The sequence below is a fragment of the Grampus griseus genome (genome assembly GCF_964374135.1).
Source record: "Grampus griseus genome assembly, chromosome: 20".
In the NCBI taxonomy this organism is placed as follows: Eukaryota; Metazoa; Chordata; class Mammalia; order Artiodactyla; family Delphinidae; genus Grampus; species Grampus griseus.
In genome coordinates, this window is record NC_139014.1 from 5,252,755 (window position 1) to 5,266,328 (window position 13,574).

Here is a 13,574-nt window from a genome sequence, read left to right on the forward strand (position 1 = left end):
TTAGGAGTTCCCTGGTGGCCTAGTGGTTAGGATTCCGGGCTTTCCCTGCCGTGGCCCAGGGTTCAATCCCTGGTCAGGGAACATCCCACAAGTCGTGAGGTGCCACCAAAAATAAATAAATAAAAATAAAAAATAAAATGGTTAATTTTATGTTATGTGAATTTCACGTCAATTAAAAAACTAATTCTTTGTATAGTTGGTTTACACGATTGTGTTAGTTTCGGGTACACAGCAAAGTCATTCAGTTATACATACACATACGTATGTTTTTTCACATTCTTTTCCATTATGGTTTATTACCAGATACTGAATATAGTTAGTTCCCTGTGCTATACAGGAGGTCCTTGTTTACCTAATTGAAATAGAGTAGTTTGTATCTGCTAATCCCAAACTCCTAATTTATCCCTCCCCCACCCGCTTTCCCCTTTGGTAACAAGTTCATTTTCTATGTCTGTGAGTCTGTCTTTGTTTCATAAATAAGTTCATTTGTGTCATAAAAAGATACATTTTTAAGGAGACCATGAGACACAGAGGACTGTGGGTCCCCCACACCCCAAGGTCTCTGTCTGCGCCCCTCACACACTACCGCTTTCCAGACTCCCCCAGCGCACCTTCCTGGACTGTTCTGTGATTCCCTCACTTTGGTGAGCGCCAAAAGTCCCCTAGGGACCTACTTTAAAATGCAGATGCCTCGGCTGCCTCCCAAGAGCGTAGAAGTCATTGAGTCTGGGGTGGGCCCAGGCACCTGCATTTTTGAAGCCCCCCCCCCACCCCCGCAGGGGATTCTGGTGCACTCTGAAGTTTGCAACCCATAGAACCAGGTCAGTTCCCCCCTTTCGTCTTGAGACTGTACCTTCATCACCTGCAGGAAGCCCTTCTCTCCCTCTTTACTGAGTCCTTTGCAATAAATCGTGAGACTGGCTGCCAATGGAAAGAGAAAGGTACTTGAATTGCAGTAAACCATCCAAAAACCATCACTTGAATCAAAGCAAGTTGTAAGTGGCCTTCAGTTCCTGGTCACCAACCTCGGCTGAACATCAGAGCCTCTGGGGGGATGTTTTCATGTCGATACCTAGGGTCCACCTGGGACACAATGACTCAGAGCCTCCAGAGGGAGGCCCAGGCATCAGTATTTTTCTAAAGCACCGAAGGCAACTTCCCAGCTCCTTCCCACCCCATCCCCACCCTCATTCCTTCTAACACACTTCCTGGTGGAATTGCTAGGAAAATGTTGACTCTAAACAGCAGTGTAAGTCTTCAGAGTCTTAGGCAAACGTAATTAGCAAAGCAAATAAAGCGTGAACAAGAATATAACAGATTCAAATCAGATTAAGTTTTTCTATTCAACTCTCTGTGCCTCGTGTCTATAGTGCCTCAAAGGTGGCCACTTGCCAAGGAGCGTGGCTCTGCCTCCAGAAAATAACTCATGGCTGTAAAGCGCTTTCAACTTTGAGGCTCTAAGGAGTTTTCATACCAACGATCTCACCTGATCTTCCCAACATCTCCATTCACTCATTCATCAGATACCTCCTGGAGACCTACGATGCCCAGGTATTGTCGGGGTCACAGGGGAGACCAGAGCAGACCTGTCCCTGCCTTCAGGACACAAGTGACCAGGTCCACCGGTGATGACGGCACAGGGAAGAGACAGGGCAAGATGGGGGAGGTGCCAAGTGGAACCAAGACCTGGGGTTGCCAGGGAAGCTTTCTGCTGAAGGAACGCACAAAGTGCGCCCTGCAGGGTAACTAGGAGAGAGTGTGCGAACGCTGGAGGGACAGTGCTCTGAGCTGGGCACCATGCCAGCGTGTTGGTAATGGTCTACTGGCTTTTGCATTACGTTCAGAACTCCCCGTCTCGCTCAGGTCGAGGCAAGGTGAGTCCTCCTATTGCTAACCCGTGCATCTGGAAAAGGGAGGCTCTGAAGGGGATTGGCTGGGATTCTGGAGACATGTGTGCTTCTGAGACACGGGGCTGAAGACCCCTTGCCCTCCTCCCGGTCCTAGGGCACAGGACAAAAGGAACCGCAGGCGTGGAGCTCACAGAGCATCTTCAGAGGGCGTTTCCGTTTCCTACCGTCCTTGACATGCCTTCTGTCATTTATCCCTGGGGCTCGTTATGGGGACATCGAGCTAAAGCTAAACAACGTTTTAGCTTTTGCAGGGGCTTTTTTTTTTTTTTTTTTTTTTTGCGTTATGTGGGCCTCTCACTGTCGTGGCCTCTCTCGTTGCGGAGCACAGGCTCCGGACGTGCTGGCTCAGCGGCCATGGCTTATGGGCCTAGCCGCTCCGCGGCATGTGGGATCTTCCCGGACCGGGGCACGAACCCGTGTCCCCTGCATCGGCAGGTGGACTCTCAACCACTGCGCCACCAGGGAAGCCCTTGCAGGGGCTTTAATCCAACTCCTTCCTCTCAAAGAACTGGCCAATCCGACATCTACATCCCCAAACTTCACCCCTTCTTTTCTTCTTTGATACCAGAACTCTAACTCCTCTGGGGTTATGATTCCCCAGCCTTGAGGTGAGCCGTCTACACTATCACCAGCACCACCACAATCTGAGAGAAGACGGACAGGACAGGCGTGGCCAGGACCTGCTCTATCGGGCACTGATGCGCTAGCCACCTAGAGAGGGGGGTACACCTGTGAGCCGACAGCCGCGCCCCACCCCCCCTCGGGAGGAAGGAATTATGATGAAACGCACACCCAATTCCTTTAGCCAGCCAGCCTCATCAATCATCTTTGCCTCCGTCATCTTTGCCAACCAGCCACTGGTTCAATAAATTTCCATGGTGGCCTCTAGATATTTCTTATAATCTTGCCGCCTGGCTCAACACAGGGCAAGAGAATACAAGTATTCAGTCAGCACTTTACAGCCTAAACTACGAAAAGGTGCTCTAAGCATGGAGAAGGAAGTCCAAGTCTTAGAAGGTCCCAACCATGCCTATCTGCGTTCCAGAATCCTCACCACTCTATTAAAATAACAAGGGTCATTCAGTGCTTGGGGAGGTCCCTTCAGCAAGCCAGCCTGTGCTGAAATGGCCGCTTCGTGTGCACTGTGTGTGCATGTGTGCGCACACGTGCATGTCTTCATGCCAGACCTAGTGAAGGTACCTGGGGAATACACAGCACCCACAGAGGTCGGTTTCCAAGCTCTGACTGGGACCTCTCAGATGCTCTGTGCCATCCGTTGCAAAGCCACAGATATTTTTCCTGTAGCCTCAACTAGCCAGGACTGGGTACACAGCTAACACACCCAGGCATACACAAGGGTAGAACAGCAGCCCCCCACCCCCGCCCGCCTTAGAAATCAAAGGGAGCAAGTGGAGAGGAAGGGAGTTTGTGATACGCGTTCCCAGCAGGTACATGCGCAGAGCAAGGCGTCCACAGGACGGTTAACCCACGGCTTTCTCTGAGAATCAGCAAGCACGCCACACTAGGAGCCTGCCTCAACCCCCTTCTGAGCCCCTCTGCATGCCAACGGGACCAAAACCGACACCCGAGCACCTTCCTACAGGAGGCAGCAGGATGCATGGAAAGGCAAAAGAAGCAACCTCGGCCACGGCTTCCACGTGCACCTTGGAAATGGGTGCCTGGGGTCCAGGGGGACCTGAACGCCAGCTCTCTACAAACACCTCATTGTGAAGGGCCTGCGGCATCAGTGGGCCAAGAGCCCCCCAGTACGATAAAATAAACTGGCTTTCACAAAAGATTCAAAACGCTCCTTTGTTGGCGACTCATCTGAACGACAAGGTTTTGGCAACGCTCCCCAGCCCAGGACTCACCAGCCACGGCTTCCAATGCCAGCAAGCTCGCGGCTTTGCTCCATTAGAAACTGAAGTATTCATTAGCATCGTGTTTTCATTAGCGAGCTCTGCCCACTCAGTGTGCCCGTTCAAGTCCCAGCCTGCTCTTGGTCAGAACACCCGGTGCCCGAACTGAGGGCCTCCATACATCCACAGGGTGAGCTATCTCTCAATCTTAGTACCATAAATATCAAAAGAAACGGAGAGGATGCTGTTATGTGCTGAATTGCTCCCCGCAACCCCGCAAACTCAAATGCTGAAGCCCTAACCCCCAGGACCTCAGAATGTGGCTGGATTTGCAGGTGGGGTCTCCAAAGAGGTGATGAAGTTAAAAGGAGGCCCTTAGGCTGGGCCCTAATCCAATCTGACTGCTGCCCTTATCAGGAGTGGGAATCTGGACACACAGAGTGACACCAGGGATGCCCACAGAGAGGAAAGACCACGTGAGGACATGGTTAGAAGGAGGCACCTGACAACACCTTGACCTTGGACTTCTAGCTTCCAGAACTGTGAGGAAATACAGTTCTGTTGTTTCAGCCACCCAGTCTGTGGTGGTTTGTGATGGCAGACCTAGAAAATGAGGACAGATGGGTATACAGTTAAGCAAAAGGGCTGTCTGCAAAACCTCATCCCTCTTCCACCTGGTTTCCCAGACGATGGGGCCGCCCAATCCACCCCCGCGCCCAGCCTCCTCTGATGACACGGTCACGTCCCCACGCTGGAGGAACCCGGTGATTCAGCTGGACGGAGACTCTCCAGGCCAGCTGAAATGTCAACCGTCCATCAACCCCATGATGCACCTTAGAGCATCAAATAGAAGTGCAGATCTCAAACCACAGCAAAGCAAAAGAAAGGAGATGTTAAAACGGAGGCAGGGAGCCGGTGTTCACTGTGAAGCTGGCTGGGCTTATCCGATAATATCAGAATTATGCTGTGGACTCGACAGGTGCGTGCCACCGCGATTTCTCCTTCTGTAAGCGATTCTTGCCACCCCCACCCCCAATCTCCTCTGCCAGGTGTTCGTTCGTAACGTAGCAGAATCAGAATCCCAATGCTAAAGGCGGGAGGATCTATGAGGAGGAGGAGGACATGCATCACCCCTGAGGCGGAAAGTAACCACCTGGTACTTCCAAACAGTTGTCACACCTGGCCCCTCAGAGCGACTCCAGTGGCCAGAAATCGACACCAGCAACAGTTAGGCGCATATTAAAGGCATGCGCACATCCTTCTCGTCTAAGTTTTTAGCGGAGGCATCTTCTTTGCCATCACAGCGAAAACCAAGAGAAACTGAACAGGATTGGGACACAGATACAAGAAGGAGGGCACTGAGGAGAAGGTCGCACCCCTAGCGCCTGCTGCCCCTGAGCACGTTTGGGCGGGGCCATCCGCTGCGATGCCCCGCCCGAGGGTCTCGGGCAGACTCAGACACCACTACCTTCCCTCCCCCTGCAGTCCTTGGGCAGTCTCTTTGGATGTCAAATCCCAAGAGAGGGAGGGGAGGGGGCGGGGAACACACATCTCCCAGAGAGAAGGTTGCCAAGATGCAAAGCAAAGCTGGAAAAGCAAGTGTCAACAACACAGCCAAGACGTTACCACTTGTTTTTCAGGAGACACACAACAAAATGACATTTTCCAGAGAGACATATATTCATAAGCAAAAGCACAGAGCAATCTAACTGCTCAGTGACAGGGAAATGGTCCGGTGAACTACACTAAGATGGAAGGATGCGGTATATGTACTAAAATGACTGTAGATAAAAATCGTTTCGAATTTTAAAAATAACACATAAGAGAACGCACAGACGGTTCCAACTGTGTGAAATGTATGCATGCACGTACATAAGCAAAGAGAAGGGAAGTCTAAATAAATGAGTCAGGATTCACGGAGCTATAGAGTTGACTTAAAGCATACTTGAACAGCACAAGCATAGGGGACAGTGTTTATATTTCGATATTTATAGGACACAACATAATTCATTTTCTTAAAGAAAAAAGAAAAGAAAGAGAAAAGAGAAAAATCTAGAAGGATACCCACTAAACTGATGACAATGGTTGGCTGGTTTGGGAAGAGTACGGACACAGGGGAGCCTCTTACCCCGGTCAGACTGCTTTAACAAATTACCATCGACTGGGTGGCTTATACACAGCAGAAATTTATTTCTGGCAATTCTGAAGGCTGAGAAGTCCAAGGTCAAAGTGCCAGCAGATTCAGTGTCTGGAGAAAGCCCACGTCCTGGTTCACAAACAGTGTGTACGTGTCCCGATGTGGCAGAATGGGAAGGGGGTTCTGAAGGCTCCTTTATCAGGGCACTAATCCCATTCGTGAGGGCTCCACCCTCATGACCTGGTCACCTTCAAAAGGCCCCACCTCCAAATACCATTGCATTGGAATTTTGAGAGGACACAGTCTACAGCAAGAAAGGAGTGTCACACGCTAAAGTTTGTTTAATTTTTATAATGAGATTTTTGTGCTGTGTTGATGTAATACTAATATGACTAAAAAGAAAGACACAGGGCCATGGCGACACGCATCCACCCTCTTCCTCCTCTCCCCTCTACCCACCAGTAGAAAATCACAGCTCTAAACTAAAGGTGAAGTCTTCCCACCCACTGCCATCCTTAACTTTATATAGAAGCAAACTGCAAAGGTCATAAAAATGTCAGTATCTCCAAACAGCTGTTCAAGATCCATTCCCCTTCTCCCTAGAACCGTCCAAGGGGAGTGCTGGGCTCAGGCTGGCCCAAGCCGCATTCGCCATCAGCGTCCTCCTGTCAGGCCTCTTCCCAGCCTTGGCGGACTGCACCTTCCTCGCCTACCCCGCCTCTCTCGCCCTCTCATTAAGATATCATTTGGCAAAGCCTCTGTAAAACCCTGTCAGCTCATTTCCCATTAACAGTTACCACGTGAGCCTTTTCTACTCCATCCCCAGATAAATACATGAAAATAAATACCCTTTCAGGGAGCGATTTGACGCATCCGAAGTTAACACAGCTACAGTGGGCTCAACCTGACAGACTGTTATGAGTAAAACCCTTTTCATGAGCAATATGGCGCTCCGGCTCCAAAAGGGGCACAAATACATCGGAAAGGCTGAATGACGGAAATGGAGTTGGAGAACAGGGCCGGTTGTTAACCATTTCCTTCCCACCCACCCAGAGTCTTGCCACCCTGAACGTGTAAGTATAACCAGGGTGGACATCTCCGACGTGGGCAGGCGGTGGCACCTGTGCTTGGACGGTCACGAGTCAATGTCAGAATCGCTCAAACCACACGTCTGTGCTGAGTGGACTCCTGCACTGGCTCACTTCTGCAGGTAAAATAAGGCAGAGACTGACTCACTTCCTCTCACCCCGTCAAACTCCACGCACGGTCCTCCCAGAGGACAGGAAGGAGGCCACGGGGTTTTCTGCAGGCAGGTCCACCTTTCCCCTGGGGCCTGCTCTGCAGGACGAGCCCCTCCAGCACCGGTGCAGCCAAAGCCTTTTGCTCTCACCACTTCGTCCTCTCCCTGGGCCACGTGCTGAGCGGTGGGGCTCTGTCATAAGGTGGAGTGAACAGGAAACTGAAAAGATCTGTCTGAATTGACCCACAGAACTCCTGGTTCCTGAACTGCAGTCGTAGCAAGCATTCTGAAAGCAAATTCCAGCCCCCGCTTTCTCCCCGACAGAGGACTGCGTGCCCCTTGGCTGCTCAGCCAGCCACACGGACTCAAGATCAAAACCCATTGACTTCACCCACCGCTCCCCAGCCAGGCCTAATTCTCTGTGCATTCTACCCAAGACTTTCGCCTGGGATCTCCTCTATATTCAAAGCATATAGTAGAACCAACAGGAAGCAAAAGGTTAAAAAAAAAAAAAAAGGACTGCTGCACAGAACAAACTGGCCGAATGACTATTTACACTGCCCAGAGAAAGCTGCTACCTTCGGGCAGCTGGTCAAATACACCTGGCCCCACTCCCTGGCCCCAGTATCAGGGAACGGTGACCCTTCACGATTGCAAAGAGCCCTCTGCAAGACACTGCCTTAGAAGCCCAGGTGGGCCCAGGTGGGAAGGGCAGAATGAGACCAGCAGGGGCTGTGCACAGCAGCTGAGCCAGCCCCCTGTCTGCTGTTCAGGAGTTAAGGCCCCTGGCTGCCAGATTTTCCTGCCAGGGCAAGTAGAATACACCCCAGCAGCAAGTTTACAGATAACCAGGGCGGACTTGAGGACAGAATATGGCAATCCATACTGAGGACCTCTCAAAGCTATTAGCAAGCAGATGTTCCTTGACACCAAGGAAGCGAAGGGCCCAGGGGGCAGAAACTGACACGGTCGTTCACGCTCTCGATGAACAAGAATGACACACCTCTGAGACAACATCACAGCTGTCCAACCAACCATCACATCCAGCTGTTTGGGCCAGAGGCTGGCCATTCTGGAACATGAGTAATCAGTTTCTCACGAGTGTCTGGGCCACGTTCCAATGGAGAGGAAGGCAGGTGGGCCGGGGAAAGGATGTGAGCCTACCTCCTGGGGTACATGCCCAGACGACTCCAGTGAGCACGACCTGACCCTGCCCACAGCAACCCAGCAGAGAAACTCAGCTCCTCGACACGGTCCCCCCCGTGCCTCCCCCCACCCTGGGTGAACAGAGGATAGCACCAGCTCAGGTCTCTCAGGGGCCTTCTGCCCACCTCGGGGACTTGCTGGGACACTGCATCTGCTAAGGTGACTTGTGCCCGCACTGGGTCCTACTGACGTCCACCCTTCAGCCGACCCGGTTTTAGCCGATGGCGCTGGGTCATGATCTCATGGCCTGGCCTCAGCTCTCTCTGCTCAGTGACCACAGACAGACTTCAGGCTGTCGTTCATTTTGTGCTTCTCTGTAAGCAAGTACATGCTCATCCCCCAAACCCAACCCACCAGCACTATTTAGGGCAAAAAGAATAAAAAAGCTAAATCGCCGGCACACCCCAATTCTGGCGCCTTTTTCGATTTTTTCAGTTTTCACTCGGCAGCCCCTAAAGGGAGTTATTCTCAAGTCGTAAGAAGGAAAAGTGGGGAGAAAGGACACATAACCGGTTCATGGCAGAAGTGAGCGCAGCCCAAGGCCCTACTGCCTGGTCTCCCCACCTCGCCCTCCTATGAATAGGCCCTTGTGGATACGATGCTTTGTCGACGGTCTTATGTTGCAGATGGGTGTGCTGTCATCTCCCTGGTGACATCATAAGCTCTCTAAGAGTCAGGACCACCGTCACGGGCACTCCCTTCCCCCAGTGTCTAGGTCCACTCATATAGACAGTGCTGTACCACACGACGTCAGCTGTACTCTATATTTATAATGAGATCTGATATTTAAAATCTGAATGTATCAAAATGTAACTAAGGAGATGATGAGTCAGACTACCAAGAGCTTATTTTCTTTTAGGCATTAAGTCACAATTCCGTTCCTCCAGGTAAAAGACCTAAATGGTGTGAAATATCTATTTCGATATCGCTGGCTACTTCACACAGACACGAGCTGGCATGTCAGGTTTGAACAGGAGTAACTCTATGGCACAGAGCTAGACACAACCTGACACAAGAGGCCAAAGCAGAGTGGTACTCACCCGGTGAGGCATGAGGAGGTCAGCCAGGTAGACAAACGCAGCTCCGAGGGTGAAGCCGACAGCCACGGGGAAAAAGGCCAAGGCACCAAAGCCACCAGAGGACGTAGCCATCTCCACCGCTGGGGCCAGGAGCGACCAATAGGAAGCGGCCAGCATGACCTGCAAAACCACGATAAGCAGCAAACCATTAAACCATCCCCTGAAGGCCTTCCAAGTGGGGACTTCTCTCGCTCTCTATGGCCCAAACTGAACCCCACAGTGTCACCTGGGTTAGGCCTTTAATCCTTGGTGGTAGGTACTATCGCAAAGCACAAAGCCACCATGAGAATTCTAATGTTGTTAAGAACTCAACTTGGGGTAGGATGGAGTTGACCTTGGGAAGAGGGAGTCTAGTTTGCTGTTATCTAGCCTCTAATTCACTGGTTCTCAACCATTGCCGGAGACATCTGGCAATGTCTGGAGATATTTTTGGTTGTCACAAGTAGGGCTGGAGGTGAGGGGGAGGTTACTAGCAGCATCTAATGAGCAGAGGCCAGAGAAGCTGGTAAATGTCTCACAACGCACATCATAGCCGCTGACAGCAAAGAATTATCTGGTCCCAAAGGTGAGCAGCACTGTTGAGAAATTCTGTGCTAACTGAATACTAACAGGACCAGACTGCTCACTACTTAGTGAGCTCCACTGCCTTGGCCGTGAGACTGCTCTAATTCCTACAAAGTTCTTCCTTAAGTAGAGCTGAAATCTGTCTCCCTTCAGTTTTTACCTCTTCGCACCACATCTGCTCTCCAGAGCACTAAAGGAAGGTGTCTGTCCCCTGTGATATGTGACAGCCCTTGAAATATCTGAAGACAACCAGTGAGACTACGTCAACTCTGTCTCATCAATTTTCTCATCTCTAAAAAGGAAAGGGAACTTATATTTACTGATCACCTGCTATTTCCAGGGACCAAACCTTCACATCTGATATTTTATCCATCCCAACAGCTTTGGGAGGAAGAAGTTGTTTTCTATTGCTATTTGTAGATAAAGAAATTGAATCTCAAAGTAATAAGATCATTTGCTCAAGGTCACAGAGCCAGGAAGTGGCAGATCCAGGGAACTGAGCAAAGTGGGACCATCATCACCTCAATGAGGGGGAAAAACAAAAGGGAAAAGGGAGAACTGAAGCTGGACTCAAATCTCGGGGAGGTCAATTTGATCAAAGGTTCTCCGACATTTAGTGAATTCAACACTCATCCACAGTTGTTTACTCTTACAGACACCATGACATCTTGGCTAGAGCACACCCACTACCCACTGTAACCGTATGACAGTCAGCATTAACGTATAAAATGCTGAATGGGTTTCTAAAATTAACTACGCCTTGCCTTTAAAATAAATCTGCATCATCCGTCTCCGAAATAACAGAGTGATGCAACCAGTTATTGCGAATGCAACGCTAAAAAACAAAGCTGTGCAAAAAGAAATGATTTCTCTTCTTTGACGCATCGTCTACACACAGTCACCGGTTTGGCACTGGACTCTCCCAGCAAAAGTCCTAGCGCCACCTGTAGAAAATTGCACCTGCCTCAGAGACTCCCAGAAACAATGAAAACGGCTCATCAGTTCAGTTCCATGGGACCACCAAAGGAAGCCTGTGGGAGCCTTCTCTATGCCAGGGGCTGACCCATCCCTTTACTGGACTTTGTCTCACTTGTTTTAGAATTCAACAACAGTCTGTAATTGCCATTCACGGTAAGCTCCCACCACGGATGACCAGCACAGAGGCACAGGCATGTCCAGCAACCTCTACCCCTGCATGTTTCAGGGCCTCCCATTTAGACCATATCACCAGTAAGGCCACTCACCTCATCTTCCAGTCCCTCCCCATATCCCATCCTTGTCAATGTCACTTGGGGTACTTCCCCAGCCTTGGATCCCCATCGCCTTCTCAACACCAAGCCCAAGCTCTTCTGTCAAAGCTCCTTTCCATCCCTATGCATCACTGGGTACCAATCCTTTTTCTGTCCCCTGCACGTGAGCAATATACAATATTCTCATGGACAAGATGCAAGGTGAGGTAGAAGGGATGTGCCGCTCAAGGGAGGGTTTGCCAGAATCTGGGATGCTTGAAATGGAAAGGCATCCCAGACGATTCAGGTGGGTCCCCTCCTTGAGAATCAGTGATCCTTTATCCTTCCAGTCAAATCCAGAACCCAACTGAATTTCTTTCATTTCTTTTCCTCACCAGGCTCCCTGTCTCCCACATAAACTGGAACATGACCAAGGATCGATCTTGAAATGAGATTGGGTTGCCTGGGCACTTCCCTGGCAGTCCAGTGGTTACGACTCCACGCTTTGACTGCCGAGGGCGCAGGTTCGATCCCTGGTCACGGAACTAAGATCCCGCAAGCTACATGGCACGGCCAAAAAAGAAAAAGAGAGAGAGAGAGAAAAGAGGTTGGGCTGCCTGTCTGAAATGACAATAGGGCCCCCGAAAAAGTTTATATAAAGGGCATATGTGGGGACTTCCCTGTTGGCACAGTGGCTGAGAATCGCCTGCCAATGCAGGGGACACGGGTTCGGGCCCTGGTCTGGGAAGATCCCACATGCAGCGGAACAACTAAGCCCGTGCGCCACAAGTACTGAGCTTGTGCTCTAGAGCCCGTGCTCCACCACAAGAGAAGCCACCGCAATTAGAAACCCACGCACCGCAACGAAGGGCAGCCCCCACTCGCCGCAACCAGAGAAAGCCCTCACGCAGCAATGAAGACCCAACGCAGCCAAAAATAAATAAATAAAATCAATTTATTAAAATTAATAAATTAATTAAATAAAGGGCATATGTGGCAGACAAAATAATGACTTTTTCCCCAAAGAGGACCACATCGTAATCCCTAAAACCTGTGGCTACGTCACCTTACATGGCAAGAGGGACTCTGCAGCTGTGGCTAAGGATTTTGAGATGAGGTGATCCTGGATCTGGGTGGGGCCAGTGTCATCACAAGGAATCTTCTGAGAAAGGGAGATGGGTCAGCATCAGAGAGAAGATGTGATGATAAAAGCAGAGGTCGCAGTCAGAAAGGAGAAGCTAGAAGATGCTTTGCCGCTGGCTTGAAGATGGAGGAAAGGTCATGAACCAAAGAAGGGTGGTGAGCTCTAGAAGCCGAAGAAGGCAAAGAAACAGAGTCTTCCCAAGAGCCTCCAGCAGGGACACAGCCCTGTTGCCAGCCTGATTTTATCCCAGTTAAAACCAGTTTGGACTTCTAACCTCCAGTACTGTCAGATGATACATCTGAGTCGTTTAAGCCGCTACACCTGTGGCACTTTGTTACCGCAGCAACACAGCACAGAAAGGCATACGTTACTTTTTTTTTTTTTTTTAGAGCAGTTTTAGGTTCACAGCAAAACTGAGCAGGAAATACAGGGAATACCCATATGCTCCCTGTACCACATATGCACAACCTCTCCACTGTTGACATCCTACACCAGTGGTACGTTTGTTACAATCAGTGAACTTACACTGACACCTCATTATCATCCAAAGCCCACAGTTTACATTAGAGATCACTCTTAGTGCTGTACATTCTATGAGTTTGTACGAATACATAATGACATGTATCTACTATTCTGGTATCACAACTAGTAGTTTCACTGCCCTAAAAATCCTCTGTGTTCCAACCTTTTCATCTCTTTCTGCCCCCCTGCAACCCCTGGCAACCACTAATCTTTTTACTGTCTCCATAGTTTTGCCTTTTCCAAAATGCCTTATAGTTGAAATTATACAGTATTGCAGCCTTTTCAGACTGGCTTCTTTCACTTAGTCATATACATTTAAGATCCTTCCAAGTCTTTTTGTGGCTTTACAGTTCTTTTTAGGTCTGAATAATAGTCTGGACGGACAACGGTTTATTTATCTATTCACCTACCATAGGACATCTTGGCTGCCTCCAAGTTTTGGCAATTATGAATAAAACTGCTATAAATATCGTGTGCAGATTTTTGTGTGGACATAACTCTTCAGTTCATCTGGGTAAATACCAAGGAGTGTGACTGCTGGATTGTATGATAAACCTTTTTTTTTTTTTTTTTTAATAATCCCCCAACATAGGTGACTTCCCTGAAACTGTCAACACTAAGGAAGCTCCTTTACATGTTGGGCATTTTTTAAAAATCTGGATGTAGTGACATATTAACTAGCTG

At 49.6% G+C, this 13,574-nt stretch overlaps 1 protein-coding gene across 2 annotated transcripts in view; it reads right to left on the reverse strand.

Annotated features, from left to right (window-relative positions):
• SLC39A11 (solute carrier family 39 member 11) overlaps window positions 1-13,574 on the reverse strand; it is a 335,571-nt gene that overhangs the window by 279,600 nt on the left and 42,397 nt on the right. For both annotated transcript variants that reach the window (XM_082679605.1, XM_082679604.1), the window contains exon 4: window positions 9,393-9,551. In XM_082679605.1, the coding sequence (XP_082535731.1) occupies window positions 9,393-9,551 (159 nt within the window). The remainder of the gene's footprint in view (window positions 1-9,392; window positions 9,552-13,574) is intronic.